The 21525-nt window shown below is 37.7% G+C and overlaps 1 protein-coding gene and 1 long non-coding RNA gene across 12 annotated transcripts in view; one reads left to right on the top strand and one right to left on the bottom strand.

The window, feature by feature from the left end:
* LOC138149102 (uncharacterized) overlaps window positions 1-21525 on the bottom strand; it is a 258992-nt gene that overhangs the window by 75551 nt on the left and 161916 nt on the right. The window contains exon 3 of the long non-coding RNA XR_011165239.1: window positions 7336-7414. This is a non-coding gene — a long non-coding RNA (uncharacterized lncRNA). The remainder of the gene's footprint in view (window positions 1-7335; window positions 7415-21525) is intronic.
* DTNB (dystrobrevin beta) overlaps window positions 1-21525 on the top strand; it is a 375244-nt gene that overhangs the window by 223230 nt on the left and 130489 nt on the right. For 8 of the 11 annotated variants that reach the window (XM_069071996.1, XM_069071997.1, XM_069072003.1 and 5 more), the window contains 2 exons: window positions 18000-18089; window positions 21119-21206. In XM_069071996.1, the coding sequence (XP_068928097.1) occupies window positions 18000-18089; window positions 21119-21206 (178 nt within the window). The remainder of the gene's footprint in view (window positions 1-17999; window positions 18090-21118; window positions 21207-21525) is intronic. The other 3 variants (XM_069072001.1, XM_069072006.1, XM_069072002.1) reach the window with 1 other exon arrangement.

Raw genomic sequence — 21525 nt, 5'->3', positions numbered from 1 at the left:
TTGGAGAAGGTAATATAGAACTTTGGCATTTCTCACAATTTATTCCTCTAAATGTTTAATAATTCAAAGCAATGATAGGCAGCATCAACTTATTCTTAGAGATTTTCTTTATTGGATAAAAAATATGAACAGGATATATATCTATATGTAAATATAGATATATATACACACAATTCTATTATGGCAAAAGCTTTGGGATTATTACTAAATTCTGCAGATTTCAGATGTTGTATTGTTAATCCTTAAATTTTGTCAGATCAAGAAACTGAAGCACCATGAGGAAACCAGCTCTTTAATTCATTTTACAGTGAAAGACTGAGCTTAAAGTAGACCACAATCTCCAGTGCCAAATTGCATATCAGAGTTGCCTTTCACCAGTAATAGCAGTCCTCAGTTATAAATTATCCTCCTGAATAAACTGCTGTCCTATCTGACAGTCTCACTTCCATGGCTAGTCTGGTTAGATGATTATAGAAGCTGGAAGGGACCTTAGTGATCTTTAATCTAACTTCCCTTAACTCCTCACTATCAATGTCAGTTTTTTTCCTTCGCTTTTCCCCCAAACTGTTGCTGATTTTCCCACTGACAAACCTATTCATTCCCATAATCAAAGAATCTGTGACTCTGATGTGATAAGCAAGATAGAGAGCTAGACATTTGCTCTGATTCCCTCAACCTGTCACACCTCTTCAAAACAGAAATTATGTGCCAAAGATAAAGAAGTTTAAACTTTCTCCATGATCCAGAATCCAAAAGAAGGTTAAAAAACAAACCAACTGATGAATTGATTAATACACTGTTAGCTCATTCCCCCCCACCACACACACACACACACACACATGACTATCAGAAAGGCTGTATTGACCAACCCACACAAACTCATAACAAAACCTAACCCCACATCCTGGTCTTTTAATGCAGTAGAGATCCTAGGTCTAGGCTAAGGAAATCTGTTTGGACCAAGACAAATAATACATCTCTGTAGCACACCAGACTATGGGAGCTTGCTGGGGCCATACAGTCAGCACCTTAGTGAGCTGCTTTTTGTACTGCAGTAGGACTCTGCAGGAGAGCCAGTAACAGAGGAAAAGATACAGGACATGGGTTGGGGCTGGAAATAAACCTCAATGCCACATCCCACCCTCATTCTCTACTCCTAGAGCCTCCAAGACCCAAACTACAAAAATTAACTGTAACAGCAGCCTGACAGCTCTCTGAACTGCTGGTGCTGGGCCAAAAGAAATGAGGAACAGAGGGAGCAGGACCAGACTTAGTGTGTGTGGGAGTGGGAGGTGAGACAGGGGCTGTCCAATACGCCAATAAGCCTGAGGGAAAGTACTTAACATCCAGCTGGATATACTTCTGACCACCCAAATGTTCCTTGGGGCAGAGATCTAGGTCGGTATACTGTGAATTGCCCGGTGTTAGAGAAGGCTGAGATACTTTGAGGTTCAGCCCCTAAAGAAACCTCCATTTAAGGGGAACAAATCATTAAGTGAACAATAGGGAGGAAATGGGGGGAAAAAACTAGAATTACCAAAGTTTCAAGAAAAAAATTTAACAACCTTGAACATAAATCAGCAGTGAAAACATTAATAGCAGAAATAAATAGCCTTCAGATCTAGTAAATTAGTTTAGGCACATATTAATAAATACTGCAACACAAAGGACAATGATCCAACACTCAATGAGGTAGAAGATCTTGTTTGCTGATCCTGAGTGGTTCAAAAGAGAAATGAATAGTAGGAGAGAAATGTATGGTTTGTACTGCAAAAATAATGGACAGAATAGAAAAACGGGAATCTGCTATGGCAAGTCTCACCAAAGAAACAAAAGAGAGAACAATAAATTGGGAACATAAATACACAGAAATAAAGGACGATCTAGGAGAAGCAAAAAGCAATAACATTTTAAAAAAACATTTGCTCACCATGCAAGCAAAACATATTAATCTTGAAGATAGGATGTGTAAAGAAAGCCTTAAGGACCAAGAGGTCTCCCAGAAGAACATGACAAGACCAAACCATAATGCAATAATGCATAAAATAATAGAAGAGCACTGCCCAGAACTTCTGAACATAGAGAATGAAATATCAACTGAAAGCATTCACAGATTGCCTCTACAAAAAATACCCAATTCTGCAAATTTCAAGACATATAGAGGTTAAATTTAACAATTCACTTAATACCAATAAGAGACTTTTTTTGGTTCTAAAAGTGCACAAAGAGACAGAGGTGAAGGCAGAAGTTAGTGTGTAACAATGAAGAGATAAGCCTGAGGTATTATGGACATACCCTGGTGATACCCTGCCTATAGGTGTATCAATGTTTTGATTTTGTGGGACAGTATTACAAAATGGGAGGATGAATTAAAGGGGAGGAAGGGAACAAGAAGATAGAAGAAAGTATGTGATGTGCATGTGTCAAATCAAGGGTTAACAATGAGGGGAACATGACCCCTGTGGTCTCAGAAAGAGAAGAGCCTACAGGGGAAGAGGTGGGGAAAGGAAATGAAAAGGGAGGAGGGAAGGAAAACCTTGCTTTAGTAGTAGAAGGGAATCTCACTGATGAAGTCTCCTATGGGTGAATATATATTTTCTGGAAGGAAGATTGGGACCTTTTGTAGTGTATGTATGGGGGAGTTGATGCTTGAAAATACCACTTGTCCTACCTCAGAAATTGGGGAATTGGAACTCTTGAGGGAACCTGATATTTGAGAGAGTGAAAGGGCATGACCCTAGAGAGAAAATTTTGAAGCAAATGGAAAAAAAGGAAGGTAACCAGAGGAAAAATATTGATTAGTGATGGGGTGTACAATCAGAGTCATATTTGGGGACTTGGGAATCCTAATATGGAAAAGTCTTCTCTGTCACCTGCAGAACTCGGCTTTGTTTTAGGAGTGAGGCACAATGGCAAAGGTGAATCCTTGGGGCAAGTTGTATAAGGCAGTGGCAAAAACTGTCAAAAGGGAAGAACCTGAAATAGATACTTTGGAAGTTATGAGTCTATCAGGAATACAAAAGAATGTTGTTGCCCAGTTGTTAAAGTCCTGTCCGACTCTTCATGATCCCATTTGGGGTTTTCTCTAGCTCATTGTACAGATGAGGAACTGAGGCAAACAAGATTAAGTGACTTGCCCAGAGTCAAATAGCTAGTAAGTGTCTGAGGCCAGATTTGAAATCAATAAGATGAGTCTTCCTGACTCCACATCTGGCACTCTGTCCACTGTGCTGCCCAGATGCCTTAATGTAGAGAATAGAGACTAGATAATTATAGGGTACAAAAAATCAGAGAATGAGGGTCTAGGGTATACTGCAAGAGAAGATGGATTATTAAGAGAGTGAGGGAAACCCTCTCTGAAAGAAGGTGCGAAAGTGAAATTTTAAAAGTCTAATGAACAAGAGGACTAACAGGAAAAGGGAATGGGGAGCGAGGGGAAGAGAGTCATTGGGAATAGAACCACTTTTTAAAAAAAAAGAAGCTAAAATAATTGAAGGAACATAGTATTGTGTTTACAACAGAAGAGAAGAAAAAACAAAACTTGAAAAAATATTAGAGACAGATGAGGGGAAATATAAATATAACTGATAACTTTGAATGTCCACATCCAAAAATGTGTCTCATTCAGTATCTTAAGTCCATCATCTTTCTTTCAAAGTTTTGTCTTTGTAATTATTATTGTACAAATTATTCCATGGTTCTGTTCACTTTACTTTGAATCAATCCATACAAGTCTTCCTAAATTTATCTAAAACCTCCCTTTCATAATTTCTTTTGGCACAGTAGTTTTCCACTATACACATATGTTAAAATTCATTCAGCTATTCCTCAACAGATGGGCACTCCCTTAATTTTTAGTTCTCTGCCACTACAAAAAGAGCTGCTATAAATATTTTTGCACATATACAAAAATAGTTCCTTTTCTTCTTTCTTTGATCTCTTTGGGGTATAGATCTAGTAGTGGCATTGCTGGGTCAAAGGGTGTATACAGTTGAGTAACTTTCGGGGCATAGCTCTAGATTACTGTCCTGAGTGGCAGGACTAATTCATAGCTTAATCAGCAGTGCACCATTATGCCTGTTTTTCTGAAACCCCTCCAACATTTTTCATTTTTTTCAACTTTATCAATCTGATGGATGGGAAATGACTCCTCAGAGTTGCTTTATTATGTATTTCTGTAATTATTAATGACTTGGAAAGTTTTATGCTATTAATAGGTTGAATTTTTTCCTTTGAAAATTCCTTTTCAGGGGTGGCTAGGTGGCACAGTGAACAGAGCACCGGCCCTAGAGTCAGGAGGACCTGAGTTCAAATCCGGCCTCAGACACTTAACACAGAAACTAGCCATGTGGCCTTGGGCAAATCACTTAACTCCAATTGCCCTCAAAAAAAAAAGAAAGAAAGAAATTTCCTTTTTCTTCCTGTGAACATTTATCAATTGGGTAATGGCTCTTCTAAATTTGAACCAGTTCCTTATGTGTCTTGGATATGGTGTGAACTTTCATATCTAAATCATGTATAAATTTGGAGCTTTTCTTGGTATAAAGAACCTCTATTCTCAAAAAGTCATAGCTCTTCCTGAGTCCAGGTTAGAACCCATCCCGCCCTGCAGCTCACTTCCTGTTCCCATCATACAGGTATGAGAGCCCATCCCCACCAATGATTATATTCCCTCTACCTTAAACCTTTCAGACAACCAATCACTCTATTCCCAGTACCATTTGTTTTCTTAATGAATTTTTCCACAGAAATATTTTGTTTTGATATTCTGCTCTAATTATGGGTTAAATAAACAAACCTTTTACAGTTTGGTCTGAGAATGGAACCACTATTCATAATATTTCTATATGAAAAATAAAATTCCAATTCAAATTAAGTTTTTTACAACAAAATTCTTTTGTGAGTTGGGCACTAAGACTATGATATGTCAGATATGTGGCATCAAGAGAAAGAGATTAAATTTATCAAATATAATTGGAAAAAATTACATTTGCTTGAGATGTTAGTAGAATTATTACTTCTGCATCAAGATTTTTGTAATGAAGCTACTTCTACTCCAAAATTCTTGGCTATTAAATTTTCTTACTACAAATACCTGCTTATACATGGGCCCTTTTATTTTGACTCATTCCCTTAATTATCTGACAAGCAAGAATAGGTCTGGACAGAAGTCTCCCAATATACCTACATGAGAATTTAGTAGTACCTTACTAAAAGGAAGTAGGTTTGTCATCCTCATGCCAGAAGAACAAAATCCAAGTAGTGATAGGAGAAAGTGAAGAACAGCTGAAAAGATATGTCCCACCATACTTTTGAAAAATAATTATTTTCAGTTCCAAATTCTTTCCATCTCTCCACCCCATCTTCTGACTCCCCCACCCATTGAGAAGGAAAGGAATATGATGACCATTATATAAATGAAGCCATGCAAAACATTTCCACATTAGCCACATAGTAAAAAAAATGCAAGAAAAAATTTAAAAGTGAAAAAAAAATATGCGTCAACCTGAACTCAGAATCTATTACTTCTCTCTAGAGAGAACTTTTAGTCATGAGCACCTTGGAATTGTCATGAATCACTGTATTGATCATAGTAGTTAAGTCTTTCACAGTTGATTATCATTACAATATTGTTCTTACTGCGTACAATGTTCTTTTAGTTCTGCTCACTTCACTTTGTATCAGTTCATGTAAGTATTCCCATGTTTTTCTGAAACCATCCCCTTCATCATTTCTTATAGCACAATAGTATTCCATCACAATCATATACCGTATGTTTAGCAATTCCCCAGTTGATGGACATCCTCTCAGTTTCCAGTTCTTTGACACCACAAATAAAAGCTGCCATAAATGTTTGTAAATATGGTTCCTTTTCCTTTTTCTTAAACAGACCTACTAGCAGTATTGCTGGTCAAAGGATTTACACTGTTTTATAGCCCACAAATTGTTCTACGGAATGGCCAGAACAGTTCACAACTCTACCAATGTTGCCTTAATTATCAGTTTTTTCCACATCCCTTCTAGCATTTGTCCTTTTTTCTTTTCTGTCATGTTAGACAATATGATCCATATGAAGTGGTACCTCAGGGTTGCTTAAATGTGCATTTTTCTAATTTAGAGCATTTTTTCATATGACTATTGACCTTTTATCAATTGGGGGAATGACTCTTATTTTTATAAATTTGGCTCAGTTCTCTATATGTTTGAGAAATGAAACTTTTATCAGAGAAACTTGCTGTAAACATTTTCCCCCAATTTCCTCTAACCATACTTTTCACCAAAGTAGGGTAAAGATCCATATGCTATAACTCTATGTTGACCTAACACTGAATTTGGAATCAAAGGATTTTATGTTCAAACCCTGAATGCTTCTGCTTGCTAATATTAGACTAAATTATTTCACAGGTCCTTTGTATCTATAAATATGATACTATGGTCTATATGCAAATTGCCATGTATTGGCGCTAGCCACCAAAGATTTTGTATAGGTCCTCCTTGTAGTATTTGCATCTCCTTTTTTAGGGCTAGGTTTGCAAGACTAGTTTTACTTTTATTGTTAATTTACAGTAGGGAGGTAGCGTGCTATAGCTGAAATGACATTGGGTTTGAAGTAAGGGATTTTTGGTTCCAGTTCCAACTCTGGGATCCCAGCCTTTCTCCTTGTTACTTATGTGGCCTTCGCCAAGTTGTATGACTTCTCTGGACTTAATTTTCAATGAGAAGATTGAACTAGATATCCTCTAAGATTTCTTCCATCTCTAAATCTCTGATCCTGCTTCTTAGGTGCTATCATCTGGTTATTCTGCTATCAGATGGATGGCATTTTAAAAGCCATAATTTAGAACAACATTTAAAGGACTTAGTTACCTTTCCAATTGGTCCTTAATTATCTTTTTTTTTTTGAGGCAATCGAGGTTAAGTGACTTGCCCAGGATCATACAGTTAGTAAGTGTCTGAGGCTGGATTTGACCTCAGATCCTCTTGACTTCAGGGTCAGTGCTCTATCCACTGTGCCACCTAGCTGCCCCAACCATTATGTATCTTAATTGTTTTCTATGCCTTTTAAAGAGACAATTTGTAATTAATTTTTACCCATATTATTTCAAGTATCAACGCTTACTTACAGCTCTCTAACACTTGGATTTGAAGCACAGATGCTCGAACTTAAAAACCAAAACTTTTGGTAAAGAGAAAACATTCAATCTGAAGTCAGAAGAGCTTGTATTTGTCTCAACTCTTATACTTTCTAGTTCTCTTACTATAAGCAAGTCATTTAACTTTTCTCTGCTTAAGTTTTCTCATCTGTAAAATGAGGGCAAAAATACTAGTGCTTACCTTGGGTTTGATTCACCAGATTCTGACACATTCTAGATGTGTTACTGTGAGGTCACTTTCTGAGCTCTAGTTTCTTCATCTGTAAAATGAGGATAAAAAATACTTCTTTTACCTTTGCCTTTGCTAAGTTGTGGCAGTAAAGTGCTTTGCAAACCTTTAGACAGAGCAGTCAAACACCCACAACTCTCTGGAGTACAGCCCAACCCAGATTAAAATATAATTGGGAAATATTTAACAAATAAAAATACAATAAGACTGATGATTTTACTTTTTAAAACTAAGTCAATATGTGACTTGCAAGGATATATGTGTGTGTGTATGTATGTATGTATGTATGTATGTATATGGAGAGAGAGAGAGAGAGTAGTGACCCTCGTTTCTATTTGAGTTTGACACCACTGCTTTAGGTCATTATCGAATCCTTGTGAGTGATCTTTGAAGAAGGTTGGAAAACAGGAGAAGTACCACAAGACTAGAGAAGGGCAAATGTCTTAATTTTTAGGAGAGAAAAAAGTCTAGTGTATTTGGTTGAAACCTAGAAAATCCTGGATTAGCCAAAGAAAAAGCTGTTTGGAGAGCATATAGAAAGAGAAGTAATAATTACAAAACACATGAGCATGGCTTTCTCAAGAACACATTGTGCCAGGTTAACCCCATTTCCTTTTTTGATAGGATTACTATGCCTACCACATGAGGAAAATGCCATGGATATGTCTTATCTAAATTTTAGCTGAGGTCTTTTTGATAAAGTTTCTCATACTGTTCTTGAGGAGAAGGTGGAGAGATTTAGATTAGGCAGAAATACAATTAGATAGATTTAGATGGGTTAGATGACCATTTTTGAAGAGACATTTATTATTCAGTGTCAGCATGGCAAGAGATCTGCACTGGAGTATTCTAGTCATCTCCGCTTGGCCATGTTCTCCTTAACATTTTTATCAGTGAATTGCATAAAAGCATAGATGGTGTGTATGCTCATGACGCACAGATGGGAGTGATTGCTAACAGCAGTGGGCAAAAGAATCAGGATTTAAAAGGATCTTGACAGGCTAGAGTAGTGATATCAAATTCAAATAGAAGCAGGAGCCATTAATCTGTACATAAGGATCCCTGTGGGTCACATTTTTATTTAGTTTTAAAATGTAATGTGATCTACGTTTAATTGTATTTTTACTTATTTTGTTAAATATTTCCCAATTACATTTTAATGTGGCTGTACTTGAGTGTTGTGGGTTGTATTTTCAGGCTATGTGTTTGACACCTCTGACCTAGAGTATTTAGTAGGATAAAAAAATTTTTTTAAAGCAATTGGGGTTAAGTAACTTGCTCAAGGTTACACAGCCGTGGGTGCCAAGTATCTGAGGCTGGAACCGATCTTGGGTCTCCTGACACTGGGGCCGGCACTCTTACTGCACCACCTGGTTGCCCCAGGATAAAATAAATATGGAGTTTTATACTTGAGTTTTAAAAAATAATCAGCTCCACAAAAATAATATTGAGCAGGAATATATAGACCAAAGTTGCTCTGAGAAAGGGGTGTTTTAGTGGTCTGAAATCTCAATATGAATCAGCAGTGTATTGTGGCAGCCAAAAAAACCTAATATGATCTTGAGCTGAATTAAGAGAGGTACAGCTTTCTGAAATGGGAAGATGATAACAACATAACACTGTACCCTGTGCTTTACAGGCCATCATTTGGAACACTTTCAATTTGGGTACTATGCTTAAAGAAAGACTTTGAGAAGTCAGAAAGTGCTCAGAGGAAGGTAGCTAAGATGGTAGAGGGCCTTGTTACCATGTCGCATGAAAGAATAAATGATAAAGTATTTATTATTTACTATATGTATAAATGCCAGGGGTACAAAGTTTAAAATGAAGAGTCTTTGCCTTCAAGGAGCTTATATTCTAATAGTAATCGACAACACACATAAGAGAGTGGTAGCCAGGTAGGAAAATCTTGGTTTGGAAAGTTACAGGGATAGTAAGAACCATAGTGGAATAGATTGACATATCTTTTCCAGTAGCCGTGATACCATTGACTTGATTATGGTTCTAGAACTGGAATGTAGCAACAGATACAGTTGAAAGGTGACCAGCTGGAAGATGGCCAGGAAGTAAAGTGAGACATGGCTAGAGCTGGCTGAAATAAAGTGTATTGCATGAGACACTCTTGAAACAGGGCAATGAGTCCCCAGCACAGGAATTCTGGAGGAGAAGGGGTTAAGTCCTCCAAAGTGTGGACTCTGGACCAGCTAGCAAGGTGATTGGTGAGAAAATTGGGGAATGTAGTGAGCCCCAAGTAGGGTCATGAAGAGTCAGACATGACTGAAAAATGACTCAACAGCAGAGGTAGAGTGGACTGCCTTAATAGTGGTAGGCTCCTTCCCCCTGGAGGTGTTCAAGCAAAGGCCTAATGACCACTTGTCAGGTGTTTTATACTGGAGATTCCTTCCACTTTTCATATTCCGTGATTCTGAGATATTGAATGTAGCAGGAATATAAAACTAGTAGTATGGCATAGTATATACAGTACTGGTCTCTTAGTATGAAACACTTGGATTAAAGACCCTCTTGTAACACCTACTGCTTGTATGATCCTGGTGAAAACCAATTAACTTCTCAATGCTCTAGGCCAGGGGTGGGGAACCTGCAGTCTTCTAGGCTGCCAGTCTAAACAATTCCCTAGACTGTAAGTTGTGGAGAAGGTGCTTGATTGCACCTTCTGGTAGAGTATCTTTATCTGACAGAGCCCTATATCAATGTAAGCACAGGTCTAGTGCTGATGTCATGTCTGCTGATAATGGGTGTCCCCAGGGCTCTGTTCTGGGACCCTTCTTTTTTAACCCTATACTATCTCATTTGGTTACCTCATCATCTCCAGTGGGTTCAGTTATCATTACTATGGATGATGTTCATATATACTTATTCAGCCTGAGTTTTTCTCCTGAGCTATTGTCTTAGACTTCTAGAATTATGTATGCTATATGTATCTTAAATTTAATATGTCCAAAACAGAACTCAAAGTATTTCCCACTTAATCATCCACTCTTATATCCACTCAGTCACCCAGACTTGCAAGCCTTGGTGCCATCTTTGACTCCTCAACTTCATCCCATATATTCAATCCACTGCTAAGTGTTATCATTTCTACCTCCATAACATCTCTTGTCTATGTCCCTTTTTCCCCCCACTAATAGAGCCACAATTTTACTCCAGGTCTTTTTTTTACCTCTCAATTAAACTATTACAATAGAATTCTAAATGGTTGCTTGGGTGGGATGTAGGCTTTCCAGCTCCCACTTAACTCCCTCAGTAAAACCTTGAAGTTGGCACCAAATCAAATAACAATCAAGAAATCCAATGAGAGACTACATGAAGTAATATCTTCCACCACAGAAGAGGGCAAACAGCCAGCCAGAAGGCCACAGACTAGAGGAAAAAGCCCCCCACCCCCAGTCACATTAGTTCCACAGCCTCCCAGAGCAACCCAAGACAAGGCATGTGTAGCCTGCAAGGCTCTGTGTCCAAGGGGCAGCAAGAGCAAAGGACTTCTTTGGGAAAGCCACAGGTTCAGGGAGCATTGACCAGCTCAGTGCTGTAGTATTCAAACTGGGACATCAGTGGCCTGGTGCTCTGAAGTTCTTAAAATTTTGTCCAGAGCTGCCAGAAAAGGCCCTGAAACCCAGTGCTGTGAAGCTCAAAAGATGTGGAAGGCCAAAGCAATGTAGTAGAGATCAGCACAAGAACACAAGTGACCAGGGCGGCCAGTTAGCATGGCTAGTAAGAGCACCGGCTCCAGTGTTGAGAAGACTTGGAGATCGAATCCCGGGCTCAGACACTTAGCACCCACCCAGAAACACCTGGCCGTGTAACCTTGAGCAAGTTACTTAACCCCAATTGCTTAGGGGCAGCCAGGTGGCTCAGCGAGTAAGAGCACCGGCTCCAGTGTCGGGATGATCTGGATCAAATCCGGGCTCAGATACTCAGCACCACACCCAGAAATAATAACTGGCCGTGTAACCTTGAGCAAGTTACTTAACCCCGATTGCTAAAAAAAAAAAAAGAAAAAAGAAAAAAAAGAACACAAGTGACCTGGGATGAGACTAAGAAGAGAGAGTCAATCATTATACCCAAAAGTGTAGCAGGGGCACAACCTAGCCCTGACACAAAGCCCCAATTCAGGAACGAAAACCAGAGAGATGAAAAATCCAAGAAGACACCATCCAGTACTGTCTTAAGAATTATTGCATAAGCCCAGTTTCCCTACCTTTCCCCTCCAAAAAGCAAAAAAAAAAAAAAGAATTATTGCAAATCTGACTCTATAACAATTATGAACAGACATTCAAAGGAAAAATGGATTTTCCTTTGAATGGATATTTAGAAGAAATGAAGCAAAGGGGAAAAAAGCTCTTCAGGAAGAAATTAAAAGTAGAATAAGTAGCTTAGAAGAGAAAGTGGCAAACCTTGATCTTAAATGGAATTTCTGAAAACTAAAATAGATCAAGTGGAAATCAGTGACTATATGAGCCAGTAAAAAAATGTTAGATCAAAATCAAAAGATTAAAATAATAAAAGAAAAATATAAGATATATGATATAAAAACAAACCTATAAAATAGGTCAAGGAGAGATACTTTAAGAACCATTGGACTTTATGAAAAACATGATTTTTTTAAAAAGGCTATACAATATATTTCAAGAAGTCATAAATGAAAACCTCCCAGACATTTTAGAACCTGAGGGCAAAGCAAATATAGAAAGAATCACAAATCACCTCCTTCAAACTGTAGTGACGCTGAGCAAAAACTGTGTTCATAAAGTCCAAGGAAATTTGACCACATACCAGATTATCTATAAATTATCAAATGAGTTGATGAGGAATAGATTTTTAAGAGTTTGGGCAAAGAGGTGCTCTAGCAAACTCCTGTAGAGAAAAGTAAAACTAAGCCATGACAGAAAAGAGAGAGATAGAGGAAAATCATCAGCCCTACAGACATCTTGGTGTAGAAGTCAAGTCTCCGGAAAAGGTCATCTTTTTCCCCAATTTCTCTTCCTCTCTGTGCCTTTCTAACCACAGACACTATAAAAACCTGTTGCTTTATTACCCATACTTTTCAAGGAAACTGAATTTTTGCCTCAAACAAAGAGGCCAGGGGTTAACTAGAGATCAATATAAAATAAAGTTAGTCTGACCAAATGTTAAAAATTTCCTTAATTGGTGGCTCAGAGCAATTGTGATGCAAGTCATAACTGTCTCATAACTTCTGAAAGCTGAGGAATAAGAAAGCATGTGGACCGTGGGGAACATTCTATCAACCCCTAGGTTTAAAGTGAGCAGGGTGTTTGATATCAACAACCAGTTTGACATTTTGTCCAGCATGTACTTATCAAAAATCTGGCAAGAATTAGGGGCATTATCTATAATTGTGAAAGTTTGTTTCTGCTTTCTTTGCAAACTGATCTGCTTTTTTTTTTTTTTTTTTGAGCCGAGCTTACTACATTTTCATCCAATCACTTGACCTAACCCAGCCCTGTTTCATGATAACTAAAAGCCTAAACCTGTTTGGCATTACAGACATTTCACACCGCAGGGACCACTTCTGTCTAACCATTGTCTGAAGGGTGCTATGGATTCATAGACTTTTAAAGCTCTTTGAACATAGCCTCGAAATGTTCTTTGTTTGGGGAGAAGAGTATAATAATCTGGTAAAATAATTAGTTATTTATGTCAGTTACTATGAAGATCTTGTGAAACTCCTCTACAGTTGCCTATACCTTGTATAGGTATATATAAAGGTCTTTTGTTCTTACATCTGATGCCCTAGGCATGCAGGTGTAACGCTTTGTTGATTGAATAGATACGGGGCCTCTAGAGAGGGAGAAAGATCAGGTATCTTATTTCTTCTGGAAGGAGAACTAACTGAATGTACTTTGATCCAACTTTTTTTTTCAACTCATGTTTATGGTTCAGCTAACTTTGCTACCCTTCATTGACAGTAAAATGTTACTAATCTGGACTCTATAAATGGAGTTTACCGTAACGCAGACTTTATTCTGGTTGAGGACAACCTCAAAATAATTTCTTCCTTTGTGACTTCTAGGATCATAAAAGTAAGGAGAGAACAAGCCTAAAATCAGTTGCTTTTTAAAACCATGGTTTCAAGAAAGCAAGGAGTGCTTTAAAATGATTTCAGCTTCCATGTCCAGGAAGTAATTTTTACATCTGAAAGGCTTTTTTATTATACATTATGATGAGTAGGCCCATCATGTATTGGAATTCTTCCTTACCTGGCTTAGTACTATTCGTATGTAGCTCTCTACGGAGCATTGTACTGAAAGTATTAAGGGTGCCATTTTAAAGATATCTTGACATTCTTTTCACTATGTTGCCTTCTTTGCTATTTTTCTGAATCAAATTTTACTCTACAGAAGACATTCCAATAAATTACTTATATGTAATTCTACACCATGTACTGAGGCATATGTACATGTTTCATTCTTAATTAAGCCACCTTGTGCTGAGTGACTTCGGGGAATCCAAATTAAATTTTTGAGTAGCTGCAAGATGTGGGCAGCTAGGTAGAAAAGTAGGTAGAGTGCCAGGCCTGGGATCAGGAAGACTCATCTTCTTGAATTCAAAGTTGACTTCACACACTAGCTGTGTAACCCTGAACAAGTCACTTAACCTTCTTTGCCTCAGTTTCCTTCTCTGTAAAATGAACTGGAGAAGGAAATGACAGTGCCAAAAAAAATCCCAAATAGGATCATGAAGAGTCAGAAACAACTGAAAAATGACTGAATACCTACAAAATGCTATGTAGGGTATAAGAGAAATACAGTAACACCTTGGAACATATCTGGGAACCTGTAACTAGCTGTGTGACCTTGGTGAGCTCATTTAACTTCTCTCAACTTGTTCTATGTTACAAAATGAAGGAGCTGAGATATATCAGTAATGTCAAACTAAAATAGAAATAGATCCCCACCAGAGACATGTTGACTTAGAAAACCACCAATTAACCTTATCTATATTGTATTGTATTTTTATTTATTGTGTTAAAACATTTCCCAATTATATTTTAATTTGGTTCTGCCACACTCTTGGAACAACATGATCTCAATGTGGTATGGCAGAAAAAACAATGGTATATGTGTTCTACAAACATCAAAGGATGTTCATACATGAATGGTTTATCTCCAGGGCTTCTTAAACTTTTTTCACTCTTGACCCATTGTTGGCATTGTGTGGCCTGAGGGCATGTATGGTGCAAAGTGCACATACTTTGTGTTCAGAACTAAGGTGGTAGTGAAGTTGCATGATCAACATGGGCAAGCATTGCCAAAAACACCTTGAATTTGTTATGCATTTGATTTTTAATTAATTTTTGGTCCTTGTGTGTTAATAAACCTTTTACTGTTGCCATGGGTTGCAACCCCCAATTTAAGAAGTGCTGAATACCAACAGCATAGTTTATTTAATTTCACTGAATCTGACCCCTGGGTCTGATATCAATGGTAAAAAAAAAAAAGAATGGCTTTTCCAGGGCTGTCTTGATAATTCAGGAAATGGAGGAGGATAGAAGGGTGAGAGGACAATGCCAAAGATAAACTTCACCTTCTATGTTGGGCCAGGGCAAGCTTTGTCCCTTTTTCACCCTTCAGTCAATCAGTAATCATTTAAAATGCCCATATGTACCAGGCATTGTGCTAGGAATTTGGGATACAATGGGAATAGTCTCTGCCTTCAAAAAGCTTACATTCTGTAGGGAAGACAAGATTTGTACATAAAGGAATATATAAAATAAGTCTGTAATAAATCTGAAGTAAAATATTACCAGAATCTGTATCTTCCTACCACCTCTCAGCCAAGCCCGGTTTTCATTTGGCTTTTGTTGTGTCTCCTAGCTCTTCTTTTCCTACTCTGCCTAACTAGAGTGTTGAGGTAAAGCGAACCCTGAACCATGAACTGTTCAGGTTCTTCCCTTTAATTATCCTTTTATGGATTTATTTCACCTCTTATTGTAGCCTTCATGATCCATATTCTTTAAGGTTGACTTTCTTGAAGGGAAACCTATATTTGTCTCCTCTCTACCTACTATTGCTTATTGGATCAAACATTTCAGCATTCAAATATGCCACCTTCTTTTCTTTGATACCGCCACTACACACTGAGCAGGTCCTCATTAATTCCTTCTTGGACTATCACAATGGCCTGCTGGTGGGTCTGCCAGCCTCAAGTTTTTTCCCACTCCAATCCATCCTCCATTCAACTGCCAAATGATTTTCTTAAAATTCAGGTCCAGACCAGGTCAGCTTTTTATTTAATAAATTCCAGTGGCTTCTTATTGCCTTTAAGGTCAAACACAACCTTTATTTGTCATTTAAAGCCTTGTCTAACCTACTGCACCCTCCTCCTTGCCCCTGACACACACACCCCTTTCCAGTTTGCTTAGGTCTTACTCTCCTCCACATGTTTTTCAATCCAATTACAATGGCCTCCTTGTTCCTCTAATAAGATGTTCCATCTCTTGGCTACAAGCATTTTCTCTGACTCTCCTCCTTGCCTAGAATGTTCTTCTTCCTCATATTCACCTGCTGACTTCTCTGACTGCCTTTAAGTACCAACTAAATTCCCATTTTCTGCAGGAAACCTTTCCCAACCCTTCTTCATTCTAATACCTCTAATACTTTTAATTGTTTCCTGTTTTCCTATACATAGTTTGTTAGCATATATTTGTTTGCTTGTTGTCTCCTTTCTTCTAAATTTTCTCACCATCCTACTCCAGTGTTGACACCATTATAATTTTGCCCAAACTTTCTTCCACAGGCCTACCCTTCTAACTTTATTACGCATTACTCTCCTTCACATAATCCAAAGCCCAGCCAAACAGGCTGCCTTGTCACCCAGGACACTCCATCTTCCTCTTCATGCCTTTGCAGAAACTATCCCCCATCCCTTGAATGTATTCCTTTCTCACCTCCACCTCTTAAAATTCTCAGTTTCTTTAAAAGCTCAACTTAAGTACCATCTCTTACATGAGAATTTTCCTGTCCTCACCCCCTCCCCCAGATACTAGGGCTTTCCTCCAAACAAAATTAGCTTGTATCCTGTTCTTTCTTACATGTCAGTGTTGTCTCCCCCTTCTAAATGTAAGTTTCTTTGATCAGAAACTCTCTCCTTTTTGTCTTATTATTCCCCCAACACCTACTGCAGTTTTGGTGATACTGTAGATATTTAATGTTGATTCATTGAATATCATCTAGCTGAGGGTAGTTCTCCATGATTTTCTTATCTTATACTAGAAGTTATTTTTCCCTTCCCATTCTACCTTGTGTATATTTGAATGTGTCCATGGATGCATGTGGAACATTTTATGGAAAATGTCTCTTACCTGAGACAGACTGGATGACTCAAGAATAAAATAATAGAATTAAATTAGAACTAATCAACAGGTTGAACACAACAGTGAAAATGATTAGTTACTGTGTAGAGCTGAGAAATTTAGAAGAACAGATTCCTTATATGAAAAATGGAAGAAGTTATGCTGAGACCAGGAAACAGGAGAATAAAAGCACATTGAGGAGATAACACAAAAAGAATCTTAAACCAAGTATAGAGTTTACTTCGAGAGAGTTTAATAGAAATGTTCAGACAGAGAAAAAGCAATAAGATCCATCCCAAAACCTTGACTTTATATCCTACATACTTGTTACAATATCTTAAATACATAACCTTACTACAATAAAAATATAGTAAAATAATTACTGAAGAAATCAGAGGAAAGAAGAAAGAAGCTTAAGGGTCCATTGCTGTTAAGGGGTGTGTGTGTGTGTGTGTGTGTGTGTGTGTGTGTGTGTGTGTGTGTGTGTGTGTGTGTGTGTAAATATGTCTATACACAGTAGTCCTTAGACATTGGATGCTATTCTCCTCTGTCATTGTCTCATAGAATCATTAAACCATTTATTTGTCCATCTATTACCCCAGGTCTTGTTCCCCTTCTTTTGACCAAAGAAGTTGTGGTTGAATTATATGACGGAAGGGAGACATTGGGGAGGGGGTGCATCATATTCCTGAAGCTCTAGCCAGAGAAGGTAGCCCTAAACTCTTTGGGGTAGCAGTCAAGGCAGGAAGCTATCAGCCAGCCAACTGTATAATCATAGAAGGGTTCACAGTTTCTAACATTTTCTTCGAAATGTTACATAAGTAATTAAGTCAATTACCAACTTGACCAATAGTAATCATGGGTCCCCATCCTTTTATAATTAAACTCTTACCTGATTGAAGAGGAATTACTTCTGCTTGTGTTTTTTACACAACCAGTCTCCACACCATTCTGAATGCTCAGCTTTTCTTTCCTGCCAGATTTTTCCTAGGAGGCATGTCTTTTGCAGGGCCCAAAGTTCTAGAAAAGTCTGGCAAGACTGGCTCTTCTTGTGATTCAGCACAGCCTGCCAAACTAATCTACAAGAAATACTTCAGATATCTGTGAAGTGCCCCATCCTAATAATGTCACCATTGTACCATGTGCTTTTAAAAATTGTTTCTCATTGTGGTTTATGATTTTTTTCCATTTTTCTTATCATTTGCCCATATTAACCCATGTTTATTTCTCCCTGTTTGTGTGTTTGTATTATGCTTGCTGTCTTTGCCTCCATTGTTCCCAGGTTACAGCATAGCCATGAAATACCCAGTCACTTGGCTGACGAGCATGCACTGATAGCTTCCTATGTGTCACGTCTACAGCATTGTGCACGGTCAGTGTTTGAACAGCAGTTGGGCTTGTGAAGGGGAGGGAGATTTTTCTTTTCCTGGGATTATCAAGTAATGTGGCCTTCACTAAGAAACTCTATCAGTAATAAATCATGGATCCTTGAGACATAGCAAACCATGCAGTCTCCTATCTGCCTTTCCCCAGACTTCTTTGTCCTCTTTTCCACAACTTTGCCTAAAAGGATGACACACAAGTTTAGATGTACAAAGAGCCTATTCTACATAATTACTCCTCCTTGTGTTTCCTTTTTTCTCATAGAAGGAATCCATTCCTCTGGTTTTTGTCCTTTTGCCTATCCCTTAAGTTTCATAGAACTTAGAGAATCTTTCCCATATCTTTGGGAGGAAAGTATGACTTGATCATTTATGGTTGTGACACAAAGAAGTATCTGTGATATAGTGGAAAGAACCCTGGATTTGGACTCTGCAAACATAGATTGGAATTTCAGCCCTGATATTTATTATATATATGATGTTGGGCATTTAATTTTCATCTTTCTAAGCCTTGGTTTCCTTTTCTAAATGTATCTATACTACCTACCTCACAGGGTTGTTGTGAGAAAGTACTTTTTAAACAATGAATTTCTATGTAAATTTCAACTACAATTATTTTGCTCATCTAGGAAATGTCCACTGTGAACTCTGACCCAAACTTTATGCTTACTGAAAAGAAGATCTCACTGTACTCCCTGGCGAGTACAGAATCCTTGCTATCCATTGATCCAGTGTAATTGCAAAATTCTAGAATGGTGGCCTGAGGCTGCTGCCTAACTCAGGAAGATTTGTGAAGGTTTTTGCCAGGGTCTTTAACTTTGGTGACTAGAGAACATATAGGTCACATGAGCAAGGATCTGCTGGCCAGGAGCCATATGGGAATTCATCTCTTCCTGAGGTGTTGTATCCAAGAAACAAGACCAAGAATTCAGCATGATACTTTCTATAAGGCATTCAAGTTACTATGCAGCATTTTAAAAAGAGGAAACCCTGTGAAATAGAGTAGAAAAACTTCCTAACTCTTCCCCAAACAGAATAATGACTTTAAAGTTATTGCAAGATACTTGTCAAAGAAACATGCAATTATATTTGTTATTTACTTAAGGAAAGAAAGTAAACTACTGCATTTTAGAACAAAAGTTGAAACCAAACAGATTTTTTAAAACCAATGCTCAGTTAATCAGAAAATTAACCACTATTCCACTGTCAGTTACGGTTAATCACTTGGACAATACTGCTGAAACAACTTTAGATTCTGAAAGATATCCAAAGATAATGAGTTCAACATTAATCAAGTCCTGTTACTAGAACAGGAAGAATGTAAAAAGAGCAAAGATGAGTGAAGAAAGGCCTGCAGCCTGACTTTTTTATGTCCAGGATCATCTTTTGGCTGTTTTCTCAACTTATAATATCTATCTACATTTCTCATCTCAATATATTGGGTATGGTCAGAGATCATTTTGAAACATTATTATTTTTCCCTCTTCCAGGTCTTTAAACTTTGCATTGGTCCAGAATATTTCCTATTGACTTTAAGTCTTCTCTTCAGCAATGACTTCTGCCATCACTTTATATCAGCAATTATCATAAACTGCCATCAAGTGTGGTACTGCCTTCATCTTGGCAACTCATAACACAAAACAAAAATATAAATGGTCTCTCTTTCTACTTCCTGTCATAGGGGAAAAGTAGGGAGGGTATCCTTGCATTTTTCTTTGGCAGTTAATTACCTTGCAATAACCTTGTAGTTATTACTCTGAACCTTGGTTACTCTACTGTACATAACTATTCTAAGTTTAGGATATATAGGACCCTGAGCTGAATTGAATTAGCCCCAGTTTGTACCCTTGTAGGCCCTTTTTTAATGTAGTCCCTAATCAAGGCTTATTTTATTGTGACTTGCCTCTTTTGTCTGCAAGTAGATTCTTGTACATTTAACATTTTCCAGTTAATCAAACCCAAAGGAATGTCAAGGAGTCTATATTAACCCCTTCTGATGAACTAGTAAGAAAGGAGACCCAGCCACCATTGTTCTTCATTTCTAAGGCTGATGTAAAAGGAGCCTTATTCAAAAGCCATTTTCAAGCACCAAGTTGTGTGACAAGCACTTTGCTTAGTGCTATACAAAGATAATTACATAGACATAGTCCTTAATAGTCTAAGGCGTATAATACTTATATGGAAGATACAATAGGGATCATAATATGATTGAATCAACTTTGCTTAACACTTTAATAGAAAGGTATTTGGGGTAAATTTTGGGGAAGTGATTGAATTGAAACAAAAACAATAAAGTTTTAAACATATTTCTGGGAAGAATACATTAAACAAATTCACATTTAAGGTATTAATGACTCACTAGAGTTGGAGAAGAGGGTGCTTGTTGTATAGAGGACCAAGATTCAAAGAAGAAAAAGGAAGTTAGAGAAAACAAGGGATACCTACTTCACTGTTTGCTCAGGATTTGCTCTATATTAAATGCCAGAGTTAAATGTCAGTTTTAAAAGAGTACAGATTCAAAAGTTGACCCTGAAAAAATTTGTTAGCTTAGGGCAAATTATGACTTTTTCTTAGTACTTTTTAATGATGTTTTGGTTTCTCCTTGGTTTCTGTGTTTTCAGACCTCACTTATTTTGGGGGTTTGATGCCCTCCTCATTTCTCAACATCTTGACAAAATATCTGTTTCAGTTTTTACAAGTAGTAGGTCTTTTGTCTGCAAAATGACATGATCTTTCAGCTCCTACCACTGATTGCAGCAGTAAAATGGGTAAGTGAGAAGGAATCAAAGTACTTTTTAAATGGGCCCTCAGCCCAACTATTACCCCAATAAATCCTTTTTGTTTCAGAGGATCAATAATATCTGTGACCTAAACCTTCTTTTAAAAATTTACTATCCTGCTTTTAGAAGGATTTCCCTCCCCACTTCTATAGAAAAAAAAATGCCCCAACTTTCCAAGAATAAAGAAAATGTGAGGCATAATTAATGGATATCTATTTTCTTTTTTTTCTCTTTGGCAGTGTCCTGGACAGCCCCAGCCGACTAGATGAAGAACACAGGCTTATTGCCCGTTATGCTGCCCGACTGGCTGCAGAGGCAGGAAATGTAGTAAGTAAATGGAGAACTGTTAAGTAGCATACGCCAGTTTTAGGTCGCCTTCGTCTTTTTTCCTTTTTCCTTTTCTAAACTTTTTCTTTCTAGGAAATGAGGAGACTGACAAAGCTCAAACTGTACATGAGGTCCTGCTTTCCCTAAACAAAAACGAATTTCTCTTAGAACTACCAGAGTATGTTTATACTCAATAGCATCAAAGACTTTTTAATAGCTTACCTTGTGAGGAAAAAAAAAAGGTCTTGTAGTCCTTGGCCAAAGTGGAAGATACACACACACACACACACACACACACACACACACACACACACACACA

This window comes from Petaurus breviceps, unplaced genomic scaffold (assembly GCF_028583685.1).
Source record: "Petaurus breviceps papuanus isolate PSGF00001 unplaced genomic scaffold, PetGlider_PUasm1.0 90845, whole genome shotgun sequence".
NCBI lineage: Eukaryota > Metazoa > Chordata > Mammalia > Diprotodontia > Petauridae > Petaurus > Petaurus breviceps.
The sequence above is the reverse complement of the archived record's forward strand: the minus strand, read 5'-3'. Positions and strand labels throughout refer to the sequence as shown.